This window comes from Gekko japonicus, unplaced genomic scaffold (genome assembly GCF_001447785.1).
Source record: "Gekko japonicus isolate JY-2015 unplaced genomic scaffold, Gekko_japonicus_V1.1 scaffold1407, whole genome shotgun sequence".
Lineage (NCBI taxonomy): Eukaryota > Metazoa > Chordata > Lepidosauria > Squamata > Gekkonidae > Gekko > Gekko japonicus.
The window spans coordinates 252794-272755 of NW_015167579.1; the positions used below are offsets into that span (position 1 = coordinate 252794).

General features: G+C 45.7%; 1 protein-coding gene across 1 annotated transcript in view; it reads left to right on the forward strand.

The window, feature by feature from the left end:
• FBXL20 (F-box and leucine-rich repeat protein 20) overlaps positions 1–19962 on the forward strand; it is a 119724-nt gene that overhangs the window by 77121 nt on the left and 22641 nt on the right. The window contains exons 3-9 of the mRNA XM_015413876.1: positions 3582–3636; positions 7125–7199; positions 9145–9239; positions 11194–11262; positions 13982–14077; positions 15645–15771; positions 19221–19295. Coding sequence (XP_015269362.1) covers positions 3582–3636; positions 7125–7199; positions 9145–9239; positions 11194–11262; positions 13982–14077; positions 15645–15771; positions 19221–19295 — 592 coding nt within the window. The remainder of the gene's footprint in view (positions 1–3581; positions 3637–7124; positions 7200–9144; positions 9240–11193; positions 11263–13981; positions 14078–15644; positions 15772–19220; positions 19296–19962) is intronic.

Below are 19962 nucleotides of genomic sequence, written 5' to 3' on the forward strand. Positions count from 1 at the left end.
CTTCCTCTTCTTCTTCCTCTTCCTCCTCCTCTTCTTCCTCCTCCTCTTCCTCCTCTTCCTCCTCTTCCTCCTCTTCTTCCTCTTCTTCCTCTTCTTCCTCTTCTTCCTCTTCTTCCTCTTCTTCCTCTTCTTCCTCTTCTTCCTCTTCTGTGTGAGTAGTCTTGAAAGACTATATCCTCATGCCACCATTGAAAGTCTCTCAGTACCGTAAGTGTGCACTGTTTATCTACAGGTATGGAAGCATGAACAGTGATCTATGGCTCCTTCAGTTCCCTGGATTGGGGCCACTGTTCAACCATTCTCTTGCTTGTGGCTATCATGTGGTCCACCCATTCTGAAAATGTTAAGCCACAGAGGTCAAAAAGTTAATTAAACATGCAAGGGATTGAAATTGTATTAGTCTTAAAAGCAGAGATGGGCAAATCACTAACAGGCTGGTTGTCTTTGTGTAACTGATTGAGATCATGGATGCATGTACGTACACACACACACACAAACAATTAAAAGCGGGTTGTTTTCTCTTAAATTTTCTGTGTGTCTCTCGGTAGGGTATAGGTTCAGTTAACTGCTTATTCTTTTAACAGGTGACTCTCAGCTGTATTTTTGTAGATGAACAATGCTTTAATGGGAGTTGGGAGGCCATGAATTTTGTTTTTATGCCTTCCATGGGAGATGGGTTGCGTCCTTGGACTTTTAATCCCGTCTTCTCCCTTCTCAGGGCTAAGAGGATTCAAGATTATTTTAACTGTTTGTTTATGATGTTTCCAGCCCTTTGGTTATTATTATATTAATGTTAAAAGTGTATCTTTAAAACAAAAGTAATACTGAAACACACATTTAAGACCACTCCCATCATTCAATCTTACTTTGGTCCAGATAATAATGATGGTTGTACTTTGGCATCTCTCCAGGGCAAGCAGGGGTACACATTTGAGATGTAGCATGGAATGCGTGTCCACATGATAAACTTTAGCCAAATTAAGAACTGTTCCTTCTTCTCTAGGACCCTATGGAAATGTCATTCACAGCTGAGGGTGGGCAGGGCAGACAGAGTAATGTGTAACAGAATTCTATGCACCAAACCAAACTACAATTCCCAGGATTCTTTCAGGTAAAGTCATGACAGTCAGATGGTATTATTCGTAGCGTCAATAGAGCTTTAGGCTGTGTCTGTGCTTGCCTCTGCTTTACTGGCTCACACAGTTCACAGTCTGTAACCTCAAGAGGGTTCTCTCGGCTCTTGTTAGGAGGTCATGATGGAGCTCGAGGAAGGATCTACTCCCTTGTATGTATGTTCCAAATGCTAAGTGTGCAAAACACAGGGAAACTGATCTAACTCACATCTCATTGCTCCCAATGTTCATGTCTAAGCTTTGGGAGTTTTGTGTAAATTCCGCTTTGCATAAATTTCATTTTGAGAAGATGGTCCACTAGAAGATAGCAATAGCTTCCCTTATGTCGTTATCTACTCCTTACCCATGATGGGTAGTGGCATTAGTCTGTCTGTAGCAGTAGAAAAGAGCAAGAGTCCAGGAGTACCTTAAAGACTAACAAAATTTGTGGCAGGGGAGGAGCTTTTCGTGAATCACTGAAGAAGTGAGCAGTGACTCACTTGCCATAAATTTCGTTAGTCTTTAAGGTGCTCCTGGACTCTTGCTTATTCCCTCCACACACACACACTCAGTATCGGCCTTCCTTTGGCCAACCATTGGGTGATGGGAAGAATTCATAATGTTGGAAAGGGGAGGTGTGGACAAAGACACTGGCACAAAAGGACTTACTTAACTGCATTGTGGGTTTGCAAATAGGGGGGGGTACTGGCGGGGATTGTTTCTAGACCAGATTCTTATAACCGCTCTCTCTTTCCAACCTCCGGTTCAGGCTGACAAAGAGAAGACCTGCGTCATGAGCTCCCTACTCCTCTAGGGCATGTGGCTGCCTTGTCTAGCCTGGCTACAGACAGTCTTGTAAAGCTGATCTGACAGGGCTAAGAGAGCATTCGCACTGAGCTTTTAGTAAGCTTTGAGTGCTGTTTTTAGTTGTGGGAAGGTTCCTGTTCTTGGAAGGTTTGCAGGGTGGTTCCTTAACCAAAAGACAACTTGGAAGAGACAGTGCGGGTTAATCCTGTCGTTCCCGTCCATGATTATGAACTTATTCAGATTTGTGCCTTGATTTCACTTGCTGTCTGTTTTACTTGTAGTCACTGCTTTTCTGTGGGTATGATATAGTGCAGCTTCTCAGCATGTGTGTGCATATTGGGGGCGGGGGGGGGAAATAAGGGAAAATTCCAGGAACCGTTATATCCAAAAAAGGAATTTTGGATTGTAAAAGTAATCAGGAAACCAGTTGTATTCTGTACTGGCAAAGGGCAAGCTATTTCATGGCAGGAAACTGAGGGCAGGAATGTGCAGGCTCTGTTTCTGTACAAGCACAGAAAAGCTACAGAATTGTGATACTAGATGCAAAACTCAGTTTTCAGAGTGTTTCTGCTTTCATTAAAAAGAAAAGAAAAGAACGGCAGCCTTTATGGCTGTGCAGATAAGGCTGAAAGTTGCAGCCCTCACCTACTGAAATCTCAGAAGCCAAAGAGAGAGGGGTTGAATAATATTTTCAATGGCTGAGGGCACGATGACAGCACTTTGCAAAGCTCCTTTCCTCTCTTCATGACTAGCAAAACCAGAATAATTGATGCAGAATGGTAAAAAAACCCAAACCCATAGAATAAATCGTGTTAAATAAGCAATTTTGCATTTCTGTCCTGGTTATGTGGTTTAGATTTGGCACAAAGTTTAAATTACCTTGGTACAGAATTTATTTTTAGTGCTGAGTGCATGTAACCTTGATATAACATTTATTGTAACATAAGCATTCATAAGCCATGGACTACTTCATCAGATGTATGTGATGAGAAGGTGTTGATTACCCATGTACAGTTTATTTTCTCCTGTACTTCTTATAGGTATGTAATATGCCTGCATCTAGGGCTTACCTTGGGTTTTACACCCACTTTCTAACCCAGTAGTAATCTCTCCACCTGACACTAACAATCCTAGTAGAAATCAAGTTCTGGAGTCGGGAGAGGAGCCCCTGTGTTTGTAGATCTGAAAAAAAAAATCTGCATAAACCTAGCTGAAAGATGTACTGCATTCCACTGGGTGGGATTGTGTAGGATGTGTAGATTCTATCCTTGTATGTCCCCCCCCCCCCACAGAATAGAAATAGCAACGTTTCCAAAAAGAATGTTGCAACAGTTGGAAGATGGTTCTGCAATAACTCATCATATGTTAATATGACTAATATCTGAAGATATGTGGTTTGCTGTTCCAGTAATCAATATTTGTTACAGTTCTCCTAAATAACTGACTGGTCAGTTCACCGTGTTTTTGGTTTTTGCTAGTCAAGTGACGGGCATTGGTCTAACTCTGAATGTTTCAGGGTTGAGTCCCAGGACTGGAAGAAGATTGCCAGACTAAGCTCTTTTGAGCTACAGTTTAAATCGAGCCCTGATGTGAACGACTTTGGGAGCAAATGGTGTGAAAGTTCCAGCACTTAGTTATTTGTATCTGTTTGTTTGTTAACAGAATATTCTCCTTCCTGGATGTGGTCACCCTATGCCGTTGTGCTCAGGTCTCCAGGGTAAGAATGCTTGCATATCAGTACTGGTGAGGTTTTAACTGCTCATCTCTTGGACACCCCCAGTTGTCCAGCTTGTTTCAGAATCAGGGAGATGTCAATATGACGTGAGTCTTATATGCAGTAGGATTTCCACTCATTCTTGTCTCACGCAGACACACACAAGTGGCAACTCTTGGGTTGCGCAAAATGATGGGCTTGCTGCTAGTGTGCCCGTCTCTCTTGCTGGACATATCCAGTGTGACAAGAATGTTGGTGGGGTTGTGTGCTGTCTCTCTGTATGCAGAGCATGCAGAGGTTCTTTGGCTCACTGCAAAGCTCCCTCATAGTCCTCCAGAAGGACTCAGTCACTTCCATTGATATCTGTGAAAATTAATATGGAGCTGTAATTTAGAATACTGTTGGTACGAAAGCAAAACCTGCTCACTTTTTCTGATGCTGGGTTAGCTGCAGGTCACCTCTCAGGAAATTGGTGGGTGCCATTTACTTCTTTAGAAGGTCAGTGCAGCCTATTGTACTGTCAGCTATGTTGCTAAAATCTTCCATATCCCTAAAGACTCAGGACAAATTATAACCTGTATAAGATTACTTCTTTTGTTCTTCTGAATATTAGAGAATAGCACTAGGTAAATACTGGTGTCTCCATTTATTGTCTGTACACAGACACACTTCATTCTAGTCATTAAATGCTTGCCCAAAGAGAAACAATCTGCATCCTTTCTTAAAAGATGCCTGGGTTTGGTGGAACTCATGAGAAAGGGAATTGCAATGCTGGAGATCGGTCACTGAAGAATAGCTCTGTATGCCCTTGTGGTTCAAACTTCTCAAAAGGATGATGCACTTAAGTGGGTGTTCTTGCATGTTCATAGAGATCACAGCTTGGCTGTGTATCTGTCACCAAAATATGTCACAGCTTAATATGAGCAAAAAGGAAGAGGAGGAAGCAAGGTTGTCACAATTTGTGATGAGTGTGGTGGGTACTGGTGAAGTATGATGTCACACGTATCGTATGTCTCCAGTACAGCATTGCCAGATGCCTAGAGAACCACTCACGTATTATGCGTTCTGCCCCACTTCTCACCTAGAAGGATCCACAGGGCAGCATAAACAGAATGATGAAATGCATTTAATTTGGGGACACCTCCATCTCCTCTAACATACCAGTGCTCTGGGGTGGTATCCCACCCAAGTCTGGGGTCTCCTTAAGCCTTTCTGTTTTTTCTATCCTTTGTCATCCAGTCCTACTTCCCTAACTACCAAAAAGTAGAGGTTCACGGTCGCCAGGCCGTGACCTCCTTACTGTCTTCCCCCAAGGACTGCTACACCACCACCACCACCCCGACCAAGACGGAGTCACCTAGCCTCTGCTGAGGCGCTGAGTGTTGTCCGTTGGCTACGTGTCCTTCATGTTGGGGGGGGAGGAATTCCTGCGTTTGCATGTTCTGAACTCTCTGTGACTGCCTAGGAAAGAGATCTTGGTATTATGGCAGATCCCTGGCAAATGAATTGGGCAAGGATTGTTAGAAGTGTTGAAAATTAAAAAGGCCAGTAGCATAATCACTTTTTATAAAGTTATGGGGCAGTCACATATGGAATACCCTGTACAGTTGTAGATGATATTCCATATGTAAATGCCCCATAGCTTTGTATTTGCCCCATGTAAAAAAAAGTTATCATAGAGCTGGAAAGGGTAAAAAAAACAAAAAACACCAAAGTATTCAAAGACTTAAAGTACCTTCCCTTTGAGGAAAGCAATGTCAGGAACTTTTTCAGGGGTTTCTTTGGGGGGGGACAACTGCAATGGGACATGATAAGAGGTCTGTAAAATTATGAATAATATCAAGAGAGGGGGATAGATATTTTTGCTCTGTCTCATTCTTGGGGTCATCTGATGAAAATGACAGTAAATTCCAGACGGAAAAAAATGACATGTGATGTTGTCAGGGTGATTAGTTTAAACGAATGATGGGTCTTAGCAATTGAAACCTCTGCACTCCAAGAAAAAAAAGTTTTTGAAATAAATAGGGAATAAGTAGGGATCTGTCTGTAGGTGTGTTGGAGGCATCATGCTGGTCATTGTTGAAAACAGGGCACTTTACTAGACGGGCTGTGGTCCTTCCTTCCTTCCTTCCTTCCTTCCTTCCTTCCTTCCTTCCTTCCTTCCTTCCTTCCTTCCTTCCTTCCTTCCTTTCCTTTTTGCTTTTCCTTGACTTTCACAAGGAAACCTACCTCCCATTCCTTTCATAAGGAAACCTGCTGTCTGGGTCTCAGAGGGCACTGGTGCCCAAACTAAAGCAACCCCAAAGCAAATGAGTAGACTAGGGGTATGCAAAAAAAATTTGTGGGTTTTTTTTTTCTGATTCAGGTCTATTGGACCCGAAAAATATTGGGATTCGGGTAAATATTCAGAAAACTTGAATTTATTTGGCTCTATTATACTCTATGGATATCATCCCCATAGGGTATAAATGGAGAATCGATCTGGGGGTGTTCAGGGCTGGGGGGCTCAACCCCCCCCCGCCACGTTTTAAAAAGATTGGACCAGGGGGTCCAATTATATGGGCCTCCAAAGAAGGTGCCTCCATTATCCATTGAAACCAATGGAGGGGGGAAAGGCATTTAAAGAGACCTGTCTCTTTAAATGCCTGCTGAGTTCACTCGCTAAGTCACACCACGGCGGCACAGCAAGTGAACTCAGAAGGCATTTAAAGAGACCACAGTCTCTTCAAATGCCTTCTACCCTGCTTGAATAAAAGCCGAACAATATTGGCTTTTATTCAGGTGCAGCTATTTCAGTAGCTGGATCAGATTTTCTAATCTGTATTCGGCTAAATAAATACTCGAACAATACCAATAATTCCAATAAGGTATTTTTGGATATTTATTCCGCTGTTTATATACCAAGCACACACCCTTAATGTAGACGTTTCCTGTTGGTCTGTGTAAAGAATGTAGCGTAAATCATAGCTTTCCCTATTTGGGGAGTGCAGAAGTTCTGCTGATGCATACGCACGCCTGTACAAAAGTTGTCTGCAGTTTCTCTTTATTTATCTGAAGTCCCAAATAGTCAGCAGAACAACCAGCCATTGATTTAAACCATTTCCCTGTAGTCTGGTTGCCACCCAAAATCATTGATACCTGGCTGGGTCCTGTCTTGCAGGGGTCTGCTGGCTCTCATGGCAAACACCACCTGACATAAACTAGCACTTTATATTTTATAAAATCTATAATTGTATTGCTCCTTTTTAATCTTTGTTTTAACTGTTCTATATTTGATGTGAGCTGCCCTGAGCCTGCCTTGGCAGGGAGGGTGGGATATAAATTCGATAGATAGATGAATGAATGAATAAATAAATAAATAATAAACACTCCATTAGCAGCCAATAGTGTGGATCTGAATCTGACCACAGATGCCATTTGCCTTTCATCTCCCCCCCCCCTTATCTGACTACCGATTTGACTTCCCTTCTCTTCCCCGCCTTTCTCTACAGGCATGGAACGTCCTGGCCCTGGATGGCAGCAACTGGCAACGCATTGACCTGTTTGATTTCCAGAGGGACATAGAGGTATAATTAAGTGATGTGCAAAAGCCATTTCTCTTGTTAAACCGTAATTACGGCACTGCGTAAGATTACCTTTTGCCTCTCTTCCCCAGAGACAGGAACAATTAATTTTTTTAGTCCCTAGCTCCGGGGAGCCTTCACAGCCGTGGCAGCCATTTCAGATGCTAAAAACGACGTTAAATCATTCTGTATGGAACCTAGCAGTTCGAAAGCAAGAAATTGCAAGTAGATAAATAGGTACCACTTTGGTGGGAAGGGAACAGCTTTCCGTGTGCCTCGGTGTTTAGTCATGCCAGCCACATGACCACGGAAACGTCTTCGGACAGCGGTGGCTCTTCTTGTTTTGAAACGGAGATGAGCACCGCAACCCTAGAGTCGGATTCGACTGGCTTTCAAGCAAGGGAAGCCTTTACCTTTACCTTAATACGAAAGCAGTTGTTAATTCTTGGGAGAGAACCTTTTGTGTGTGTTTGTATGGGGGGGCAGAACCCCCATTTAGTGTCGTCGTCGTCATTCGGTCGCACAGCCGAGTCCGACTCTTCGCGACCCCATGGGCCACATAATTTCTCAAGAATGTTGTGCCGTTAAGACACACAACGCAGCTAGGCCAGGTGTAGCAGCCTGATTCTGTCTGGGACATGTGGGATAACCTGGAAGGTCTGGAAATGATCAATTCATTTGGTTTATGATGATGTATTTACCACTGAGGTGGGAGGGAGAGTGTCGTTCGGGCAGTCTTCTTCAGGCACCAAAATATCTCACACCCCTTTCTGTTCTCATAAACTGCCCACACGTGAAACTGCCTTATACTGACTCACACCATCAGTTTATCAAAGTCAGTCTTGTCTACTCAGACTGGCAGCAGACCTCCAGGGTCTCAGGCAGAGGTTCTCATCATCTACTGCCATATCCTTAACTAGAGGTGCCAAGGTTTGAATCTGGGACCTTCTGCGTGCCTAGCAGATGCTCTGCCACCGAGCCACAACCCAGTCTCACAGCCACTGTTATGAAGCTGCCTGGCAATAAACTGTGACCTGTGCCGATTAGAACAGGGGTGTCAAACATGCGGCTCGGGGGCCAAATCAGGCCCCCGGAGGGCTTCTGTCAGGCCCACAGTGGAACTGGACGTCTTCTGCTTCTTCTTCCAGTTCTGCTGCTGCTGCATCATTGTAGGTTTGCAGCTTACAGATACACACCTGAACAGCATACTCAGGATGCAACAGCACAGATGCTGATGCAGTAATTCAGAGCAAGAGGTGTCAGTTACCAGACACTGTTAAATAAACAAAATATTGCAAGAGTGCTAATGTTTTAAGCATGTTTTTATTTTAAGTAAAAGAAAAACCCTTTATGTTTGTGTCCTTTAGAAAGTTTATATCTCCGCTACCTGGCATTACATTTTATGACACACATGGCCTGGCCCAACAAGGTCTCATTTATGTCAGATCTGGCCCTCATAACAAATGAGTTCGACACCCCTGAATCAGAATGTATTCCCTTGGTCATCTTATCCAAAATCAGTCTTACTTCCATGCCTCGGTTCTCACACCCACATCATCAAACATGACATTACAACTTTTTATTCGTGCCCTTGCTGGGGGAAGACTCAATTGACCAGAGGTAAATCTTGGCAGCCCAGGGGATTAGATGAAGTGGTCTCAGATCTACTTGTTTTGTTGTGTCTGTTGCATGCCAGGTATTCTGTAGAATATAAATGATGTGTGATTTCAGATGGACAGGGGAAAGGTGGAGGAAGGACAGCAAGGTGTGGTGGAAAAGGGCAGGAAGAGGATAGGGAAGGAAAGATGGTATTGACATTTTTACCAAAGAAGTGGGATGGGGGGGTGGGAGAGATTTGCTGCTTGGAGAGTTTAGTAAGGCATTGTGGGTTCTGCTAGTTATTTCAGGCTATCATATCAGTGGCTTTCTCTTCCTGATCTGATTACAGGGACGAGTAGTAGAGAATATTTCTAAAAGATGTGGGGGTTTCTTGCGAAAGCTGAGCTTGCGCGGATGCCAAGGCGTTGGAGACAATGCATTAAGGTAAACAGGTCTGATTTTCATGTTTGTTTACCGTAACAAAGATTTTAATTTTGATAGCCAACAGGCATCTGGAGCATTTTTACTTGGTAGCTTATTGACTCACAGATTTATTCAGGTGTAACAACAGAGGTTATAGCATCCCAGAACTAAGTGACCTCTGTATTCTTCTCAATAGATTGTGATCCAGGGACTGTAGAATGACAAACCTGGGTTGAGGAAACCCAAGTTCGTATCTCAATTTAGGCATCCTCCGTACAGTACAAGGAACATCGCAAGGCTGCTCTTAAGCTGCTCCCTCTTATATAGCCTCCATCCATCTGGTTACTGTGAACGGCACTGCCGCATACCGTTGTAGCCATGGCTTTCCCTGTCAGCATAATACACAATTGGTTGGATCCATCAACCATTTTTGCTCTGTCTTGCCCAATCCCCCTCCCTACCAGAGCTCCCCTTCTCACATGGCTTTTGTCTATGAAGGTTCAGTGATCTCCTGCACAACATTTTTGGTGGTCAAAAGAGACCCCCTTCCTCCCTTTCGTTACCAGGAGAAAAGCTGTTTGGATCCCATGCAATCACTGGACTCCAGCAGTCATACCACTGCAGGTGTGCATCTAAATAGGTCCTTAGCCATGAACACATTACAAACTTGCTCAGACTGAATCACTGTATATGTATTGCGGCTCACCTCTGTGTTTTGGGGTAGAAAGAGACTAAATCCCGAGGGAGTTTTCAGTTGAACCACAAACTCCTTCGTACTGAGATGAGCAAAGTGTATGTCAGCATCCCATAAGAGGGCCGGGTGTTCAGAGATTAGCATATGGATGTCACACCAGGCCATCTGTCTCAGTGACCTAACAGCTGTCGATCCAGGGGGATCAGTGGAGAACGCCCGCCTGCTTGGTACCCATTCATTCCCCACTATATTCCACCTGTCTTATTTGCATACTGTGTGCAAAGAATCCCGGGGTCCTGGGGAAATAGTTTATTGGCCAGATCCTCCTTTGGCAGGACGTCTGAGCACCCCACATTCTGATTGGGCCAAAAGGTTTATCTTGCTGCTCAGCAAAGCCATGCCTCCAATGCAGGGGGGGGGCAACCTTTTGAGTTTGCGAGCCCATTTGGATTTCTGACACGGCATACCAGGCACTTCAACAAAATGGCTGCCACAGCGGGCAGAACCAGCCGTGAAACGATTGCCACAGCTTAACTTCAGTAACACAGTGTTGATCCTTGTGCTGTGGTGGCAGCTGCTGCCAAAAGCAACATTTTCAAAAAAAATTCACAGCCAATCAGATTTCCAGTAGTCAGTCAGAAGCCTTGCCCAACCTGGCCCAACCTGGCCCCATCCACATCCTAAAAACATCTGGCGGGTGTCATGGTGCCCATGGGCACCTTGTTGAAGACCCCTGCTCTAATGGCAGGTGGAGAGTGCGATTAACCTTTCCTTAAGAACCTGAAGGCCCCTGTACTCACAGGTAATTTTTTTTCTAGGCCTCTGAGGGTCAAAACAACCCAGCGTACAACTCTGATCTGAGCTTCCAGGGAAGGCTTCTGTGCCAGAAGATTCTGACCTGTGTTGATCTGACCTGTGTTCCACTAGCCTCTAGGATATTTATGTTTTCTCTGTTCTGTCAGGCAAGCTCTTTGGTCCAGTTCTCTAAGAGTATGACTAGCTATCTCCTCTAGTGGTGGGCTCTCCCGTTGGTCAACGCCAAGATTGCTATGACTCTGTGCCCACTGTTATTGCAGCAAAGGCATTTCCCTAGCTGGCCCTGTTCCTTTCTCTGAGTCATTGTTCATATTGCTTATGAAGCTGGGAAGAATTGTCCTGCGGTGCCACTGCATGTGTTACCCCCAGTGAATGGAAGAGTTTTTCAAAAGCAGATGCCAATATGAAATGCATGTTGTTTTAATAAGTGTGAAAAGCAGTGTTTTTTTCCTCTCTGCTCTGCAGGACGTTTGCACAGAACTGCAGAAATATTGAAGTGCTGAACCTAAACGGCTGCACCAAGATCACAGATGCGTAAGTGGCCTTGGGATTTGACAGTAACTTGTAAAGTAACTTTAATTTTGCAGGGTAGAGCATTCCATGTAATGAAGGACTGGTGGGTTGTAGGTATATGAGCAGAAATGGTGGTTCCTGCTTGTGGGTAGAAGAAGGGTAATAAAGCCAGTGGCTGTTTGGGGATCATACATATGGACAGTGTTCTCTTTATTTCTTGGTAGAAAGTAATATCACTGGGTTGTGTGTTCCTGCCCAGGGCTAATTACTTGGAGCTTTCACTCAGTGGGAGGAACACAAACCTTCCACCATCTCAAAGGCAGGTGAACGGATTAGAGATAACAGGTGTATGCAGAGCTCTTTTTGTAGATAAAGCCCAGCAGGAACTCATTAGCATAATAGGCCACACCCAACAGCAGAAGCTCATTAGCATATTAGGCCACACCCATGACAGCACAGCTCATTGGCATATTAGGCCGCACCCCCATGTTACCAGAAGTGTGGTCATCCAGCCACACCCACCTTTTGCTTGTTATTCTGCTTACCTTGTTTGTTGTCAAAACCCAGGGCTTTTTTGTAGCAGGAACTCCTTTGCATGTTAGGCCACACACCCCTACTGTAGCCAATCCTAATGAGTTTCTGCTGTTGGGTGTGGTCTATTATGCTAATGAGTTCCTGCTGGGCGTGGCCAACTCGGAAGCCAGCCGGAACTCCATTCCTGTGCGTTCCTGCCCAAAAATAGCCCTGGTGTATGTATGTGGGGGAAGATGTGTTTCTATGGCTGGAAAATTTCTTGTACCCTTGAAGCTTTCCAGCCATAGAAACACATCTTCCCCCCCCCCCACACACACACCTTTTTGGGGGTGGGGTTGAGAAAGTTAGGAAGTCAATGGGCCACTGCCTCTTGAATCTCTGCCTGGCAATCCCTTCCCCGCCATTACATGTTGAACTACAAAGTTCTGCCCCAAATGGTCCATCATGCTCATTTTGGACAGGGAGGAGGTCATAGCCTACGGTGCCATGTAGCTTGCACAGAACAACTGTACTCTGTCACATTTTCCCTACCAGAATCCTTGATGTGGGATTCCAAAATGCAGAATCCAATAGATGTAATAATAATAATAATAATGTTGATTTAAAAAAAATAGAAGGCTACATCATGTCTCTGCTTTGGTTAGACCTCACTTGGAATACTGTGTTCATTTTGGGGCACCACAGTTTAAGAGGGATGTGGACAAGCTGGAATGTTCTCAGAGGAGGGGCACCAAAGATGGCGAGGGTTCTGGAGACCCAAGTCCTGTGAGGAAAGGTTGAAGGAGCTGGATATGTTTAGCCTGGAGAGGAGATGACCGGGAGGTGATATGATAGCCAGCTTCAAGTATTCAAGAATGGACGGGAGTCATTTTCTGTTGCCCTATAAGGCTGGACCGGAACCAACAGATTGAAATTAAATCAAGAATTTTTGGCTAAAAGTAGGAAGAACTTCCTGACAGTTAAAGTGGTTCTTCAGTGCAGTAGGTTTCCTTGGGAGGTTGTGGGCTCTCTTTCTTTGCAGGTTTTTAAGAGCCAGTTTAGTGTAGTGGTTAGGAGCATGGACTCTAATCTGGGAGAACCGGGTTTGATTCCCCACTCCTCCACATGCAGCCAGGTGGGTGATCTTGGGCAAGCCACAGTTCTCTCAAGAGCTGTTCTCTCAAGAGCAGTTCTCAAAGAGGTCTCTCAGTCCCACCTACCTCACAGGGTGTCTGTTGTGGGGAGAGGAAGGGAAGGAGATTGTAAGCTGCTCTGGGACTCCTTTGGGTAGTGAAGGGCGGGGTATAAATCCAATCTCCTCCTCCTCCTCCTTCTTCTTCTTCTTCTTCACAGAGGCTAGATGATCATCTGACAACAATGTTGATTGTGTGAGTCGTAATGAATTTAGGAAGATCCTGGGGGGGGGGCAGGAAGGGATGAGCCAGTGCTTGGCTCTCGTGGCCCTTTCTCACATGCCCAGGGTCATGCCGATTGGCACTTTGGGGTTAGGAAGGAATTTTCCTCCAGGTCAGAGCGGCCAGGGATCCTGGAGGTTTCTTCCCCTTCCTCTGGGTGTAGAGCAGGGGGGTCACTGGGTGAGCGGGGGCGGTAGTTGTGAATTTCCTGCATTGTGCAGGGGGTTGGACTAGATGATCCTTGAGGTCCCAGTTCTGTGTTTCTATATCATCTTAAGAATAATATAAATAAAATGAAATGATATTGTAGGTTTCCAGTTCCCTGAGGATGGGCTTGGATGTTCTGGAACACAGTGGGAGCAGGAAACACAAGCGTTTTGTCCTTCCTGTTCTCCTCCCCCTACCATCCAAAATCGAACTTCCTCACTTTTCTAGATGCACGGACTACTGTCAAGGCACAACTCATCATTTGGGGGGGGGGGAGATGTGGAAGTCTGTTTTATTTTCAAAAATATTCACACAGTTAATTCTATTTAAAACATTGATGTATGCACCCACAGAAAAAAACAAAAGCATCTGGGTAGTTGAGTTCTTTCTGTTCACTCTTTCTTTCTTTTTTAACTTGTTGCTTCTGCCTCCCAAATGCCCCTCCCAGTTTGTGTTAAAAAGAGAAAATTATATATGTCACATTTCCCAAAGTGTTGAAAATGGCTGGTTGGTTTGATCCTTCAGTTGACTGCTGTGAAAAAGGCCAGTCCCCTGCGGTGGCACAGTCCTAACGCGGCATCTCTGTGTCTTCTGTTCTCCTTCAGTACCTGTACAAGCCTTAGCAAGTTCTGCTCCAAACTCCGGCATCTTGATCTGGCTTCCTGCACTTCAATAACCAACCTGTCCCTCAAAGCAGTGAGGTGAGTGATTTGCAGCTCCCGTGAGTACACCTTTTAACCTTGGATCGCTTAATGTATAGTCCTAGTGAGGCCTTGTTGATTTAAAAAAAATATATATATATACCTTTGTGGTGGATGTGCACACTTCCCTTCATTTAATCTTGCTTTGCTTCAGGTCTTCAGTAGCTGCTAGAAACAAAAAAGAACACCACCAGCAAAAAATAACGCACAAGCAAATAAGCAAGTATATAATGATCAAATAAGCATAACAGCAAGTATGATATGAATCAAATAAGCATAACAACAAGTATGATATAAATCAGTTGGCCAAAGTGCAGTAATAAAGCATAATAGAAACAAGTCTTGTTTCTATTATGCTTTATTATTGCACTTTGGCCAATTGATTTATATCATACTTGTTGTTATGCTTATTTGATTCATATCATACTTGCTGTTATGCTTATTTGATCAATATATACTTGCTTATTTGCTTCAGTAGTTGCTGGCAGAAAGGCCTCCCGGAGATGGAATTTAGAGGAAAGGACACTTTACTCCTTCCTCGCTGGTGTCTCATTTAGTGGATTCAAGGAAACTGAAAATGACCCCTAAATATCCCCTTGGGTGCTCTCTCTCTCAGTCTGAAAGGTCACCCTTAGGAGTAGGGTTGCCAGGTCCCCCCTGGTGTGTGTGTGTGTGTGGGTGGGGGGTGTACAGTTGTCAGCTCCAAGTTTGGAAACTCCTGGAGATGTGGGGGTGGAGCCTGGGGAGGACGGGGGACCTCAGCAGAGTACAGTGCCCACAGAGTCCACCCTCCGAAGTATCCATTTCCTCCAGGGGAATTGATCTCTGTCATCTGGAGCAGTGTTCCCTCTAAGCTGTCAATGTGAGCTAGGGTTTTTTTTAGCCTCCGGCTCACGCATTTTCGTCTCTGCTCAGGAAGGACGGCTCCGGAGCAGATTAATTTATGCAGCAGCCAAATCGCCCGCTCACAGCTTAAATGCCAGCAGCTCACAAAGTGGAATCCTTGCCCACAAGACTCCACAGCTTAGACGGAACATTGGTCTGGAGATGAGCTGTAATTCTGGCCCCACCTGGAGGCTGGCATCCCTACTCAGGAGACGAGGAAGAAGGCTTCTCATCTGTGTTGGGATCAGGCAAAGTCAACAAAATTACCGGGCCTCACAGGAGTGCCCGTTGCCTGCCATTCACTCAGACGGGAACTCCCTGTTCGCCGGCCATTGTTTTCCATGTCCTTTTCCCTCCCCTCCCCTGCACCCAGGGTCTCTGGGGGGCGTGGCCAGTGTGTGAGGTGCATACACGCACCTGTTCCTTTTTCCGAGTAGGGTGTTCCTGTGGGGAATTCTGGCCACCTTGCACCCACCGCTTGCCAATCGTTTTAACAGTGCATGCATTTGGTGGTAGTCCTGGAGGCTGCTCCGAGCGGGGGCATCAGTTATTCACAGACTTGAGTAATGATGGGCAGGCAAGAGGTTAAAACTCTCTTGTCCTGAAAGCCAGGATTTTTTTTCTCTCTGACTCTTCTGCCTGCTTTCCCCCCCACTACCCTCTTCCCCTTTCACCTCACAAGCGAGGGGTGCCCCCTGCTGGAGCAGCTCAACATCTCCTGGTGTGACCAAGTGACAAAAGATGGCATCCAGGCTTTGGTGAGAGGCTGCGGTGGACTCAAAGCCCTGTTTCTTAAAGGCTGCACACAGGTACTCCTCTCCAGGGCAGGCAAGGGTGGATTGAATCTAGATTAGTTTAACGTGGAGGAAAGGCAGAACGAGTCTTGGGCTGTAATGCATCACGTTGGAAACAAATAATTGGAGAACAGTGTTCAGTTCAGTGGGGAGACAAGGGGATGTTAGCCCTGGGTGGTGGGTTAGGTTGAGAGAGAGTGACTGGCCCAAGGCCACCCAGTGGGCTTCCATGGCAGAGCTAGGATTTGAACCTGGGTCTGCCAGATCCTAGTCTAACCACTAAGCCCTGCTGGGCTTGGCTCCCTGTGCTTCCTTCCTGAAACCTAGCCCAAACAACTGCATCTGTGGTACTACTGCAGCACTTGCCGCAGCACTTTCTTATAACAAAAAGGAAAACCTCAGCTTCCATAGCCAGACACATGATCCACAAGCCAATCAACAGCTTTTCCTGAGGATGGATGTCTCCAAAAATGTCTTAGTGCAGATGATGCAGGCGATTGAAACTGGCATCATTTAGAGGGCACCAGACTAGATTGTATCTACGTTGTCTGCTCATACACAGAAGGTTGCTTGCGTGTATTATCTCCCTTGAGAGGATCCACTGGTGGACCTTCTGATGGCCCCTGGGCTTTGGCCACTGTGTGGCACAGAGTGTTGGACTGGATGGGCCATTGGCCTGATTCAGCACAGCTTCTCTTGACGTTTTTATGACTGTTGTGTGTTGTTCTGTAAAGGGAAGGGGGCAGTGGAGGAAAAGCAGGTTTGCAGTTGGTTGCCCAGAGAGCGTCACCACAACCTGCAAAGAAAGAAGCCCCAGTTAGGAGTTTTAGCAAATTTAGAAAGCCAGTTTGGTGTAGTGGTTAAGTGCGTGGAGTCTAATCTGGGAGAACTGGGTTTGATTCCCCACTCCTCCACTTGCACCTGCTGGATGACCTTGGGCAAGCCATAGTTCTGTCAGAGCTGTCCTTGACGGAGCAGTTTCTCTCAGAGCTCTCTCAGCCCCACCTGCCTCACAGGGTGTCTGTGGTGGGGAGGGGGAGGGAATGGAGTCTGTAAGCCGCCCTGAGACTCCTTTGGGTAGTGGAGGGCGGGGTATAAATCCAATCTCTTCTTCTTCTCTTCAAATGTGGACCTAATTTTAGAAACCGGATTAATAATTTTAGAACCCAGATTAATTTTAAAAATAGCTTACGCTTTTATCTTATTAATGGAATTCTGAGAGGAATAAATATTGATGGAACTGTGGCCCTGGTTTTCTGTTGTTTGCCCTCTTTTTTCCTGGCTCTGAGGACATCTGTAACATTTTCAGTGGCAGAAACAACTTTTTTTTTTGCCTTTTCAAAAATGTAATGCTTTAAAAAACCCTCAACTCGCACTCACTGGGAACAAAGAAGAAGAAGAAGAGATTGGATTTATACCCCACCCTTCACTACCCAAAGGTGTCTCAGAGCGGCTTACAAACTCCTTCCTCTTCCCCTCCCCACAACAGACACCCTGTGAGGTGGGTGGGGCTGAGAGAGCTCTGACAGAAACTGTTCTTTCTCAAGGACAGCTGTGCCAGAGCTTGTGACTGACCCAAGGTCACATCAGCAGGTGCAAGCGGAGGAGTGGGGAATCAAACCTGGTTCTCCCAGATTAGAGTCCGCACACTTAACCACTACACCAAACTGGCTCTCCAAAGAAATAGTTATGCTAGAAATAAGTCAACAAAACTCACACATGCCAATTCCAGCAGGCTCAGAGGCATCACACCTGAGTAGCGAAACGGTGATATTTTTGAATCTCTCCATGAAGAGACCAAGTATTTTGAAGGCTCAGTCAAGGAAATCTGGGACTGCCACACCACACAGAGTGCTCAGGGCTGCTGAGGGAGGCCAGTGTGGTGTTGTGGTCAAGAGTGGCGGACTGTAATCTGGAGAACCGGGTTTGATTCCCCATTCCACCTCCACATCAAGCCTGGTGGGTGACCTTGGGCCAGTCACAGTTCTCTCAGACCTCTCTCAGCCCCATCTACCTCACAAGGTGCCTGTGGTGGGAAGAGAAAGGGAAGGATTTTGTAAGCCACTTTGAGACTTCTTAGGGTAGAGAAAAGCAGGGTATAAAAACCAACTCTTCTTCTTTTCAGTGGGGAAGCCTACTAATTGCATGGCATCTTCTATCCTTTCTCCACGTTAGGCATCATCCTGGCCAGAGGCTTTTGTTAGCCTTTCATGGCTTTGAAGGTGTGGTAGTTGTGGCAGAAACCACTGGGGAGAGCCAGTGTGGTGTGGTGGTTAAGAGCGGTGAACTCTAATCCAGAGAGCCAGGTTTGAATCCCCACTCCTCCACATGAAGCCTGCCGGGTGACCTTGGGCCAGTCACATTTCTCTCAGAACTCTCCCAGCCCCACATACCTCACAAGCTGCCTGTTGTGGGTAGAGGAAGGGAAGGAGATTGTAAGCCATTTTGACACTCCTTAAGGTAGGGAAAAGTGGGGTATCAAAACCTCCTCTTTCCTTTTATACCCTTAGAAGCGCATTGATTCACAGATCTTAAGCAGAAGAGACTTGCTTCTTCTGCATCTTTTTTTTTTAATGCAAGGGCTAAAAAGACTTGAGACAAATTTTGCAGTTTTTAGGATCCTTATCCCTGTGCAAAAGAGCCAGGGTTTCCAGAGTGCAGGGGAGCAGTTGGTTGATCAAAGGCTGAATATAGTGATCCCTTGTATTCTCAAAAGAACCTGCATTCAAGCAGGGCATGGAAGGGTTGAATCTATCCTGTTAAGGTCACAAGGGCAGATTCTGTCAGAATAGGACCTATTCAAAAATCTCCCCTGAAAAATCATTGTAGGTATAATGTTCAATCTAGCAAACAATAAAGCTCTACAGCAACAGGGGATGGTAAGGTAGTACATATAAGGGGGTAAAGATCTTGGCAAAGAAAGACCAAAAGATATCGGTGAGCAAAGTTTGGTGTGGTGGTTAGGAACGCGGACTCTAATCTGGGAGAACCGGGTTTGATTCCCCACTCCTCCACATGCAGCTACTGGTGTGACCTTGGGTCAGTTACAAGTTCCTTCAGAGCTGTTCTCTCAGCCCCACCTTCCTCACAGGGTTTCTGTTGTGGGGAGGGGAAGGGAAAGGAGATTGTAAGCTGCCTTGAGACTCCTTCAGATAGTGAAGGGCGGGGTATTAATCCAATCCTTTCTCTTCTCTCTCTCTCTCTCCCTAAACTCAGCGGGCTCTCATTATCAGACTGCTATAATCCGATTTCTGGGACACGCTTTTTGATCAGAGAAAATGCTTTGGATTTGCCCATCTCGAAAACCTCTACTCTTCTTCTTTGTCTTCTTCTTAGAGGCCTACGTTGTCTCTGTTGCCCACATTTGGGCCTCTCGTCATTGCCCCAGCTTGTCTTGACTGTTAATGAGTTGCTTTTTTCTGTCTGTTTTCCTCACCCCACCCGTTGTAAATTTATATTTGTAGCTGGAGGATGAAGCCCTCAAATACATTGGCGCGCACTGTCCTGAACTGGTGACTCTGAACCTGCAGACCTGCTTGGTAAGTAATCTGTCCACATGAATCTCCATGTGGTGTTTTCATTTTTCCTAACTTGCAGAGGCTGTGTGGGCTGAATCATGTGGTGTGACACACTCCCCAAGAACTGCTTCCGTGGTACTCCTGTTGGCCTGGAGGATTTGCACTCCCAGGGGCTTGCTGTTTTCCTTATTTTACAGTAGCAAAATGTCCCCTTGTGCTAGATGGGGAATATGTATGAAAATGCACCCATAAAAATGCATTGCAACTGAGGGGGTGGGCAAATGCTGGATCTTTGATGTGGTCTCTGTGCTTCACACCCATGGGATCTAGTGCGCACGCGCTGGATCGATCAGTGCTGTAGCAAGCTCTTTTAACGGATTTTCGCGCCCAGTCCCTCGGGCATGCGCAGGAACCCCACCGCGCAGGCCCAGAGGGGTGGGCGCGGACATCCCGCCAGTTCCTTTCTTACCGCCGCGTTGAGTAGACCTCTTCTTCGTCGGTCTGATCGGTTCGCTGTTAGCTTTCGCCTCACAACTCTTAGGAATTATTTCCTTACTCTACTTTTCTTTTTTAGTTGTTTGTTCTTCAAAAAAAGCTTTAAAAAGAAACTTTTAATTTTCTCTTGAGGGGGAGTCTACCGATTACCTCTGGCCTTCGGGCTACCCCCCCCCCCCACGTTCCCTTTCTT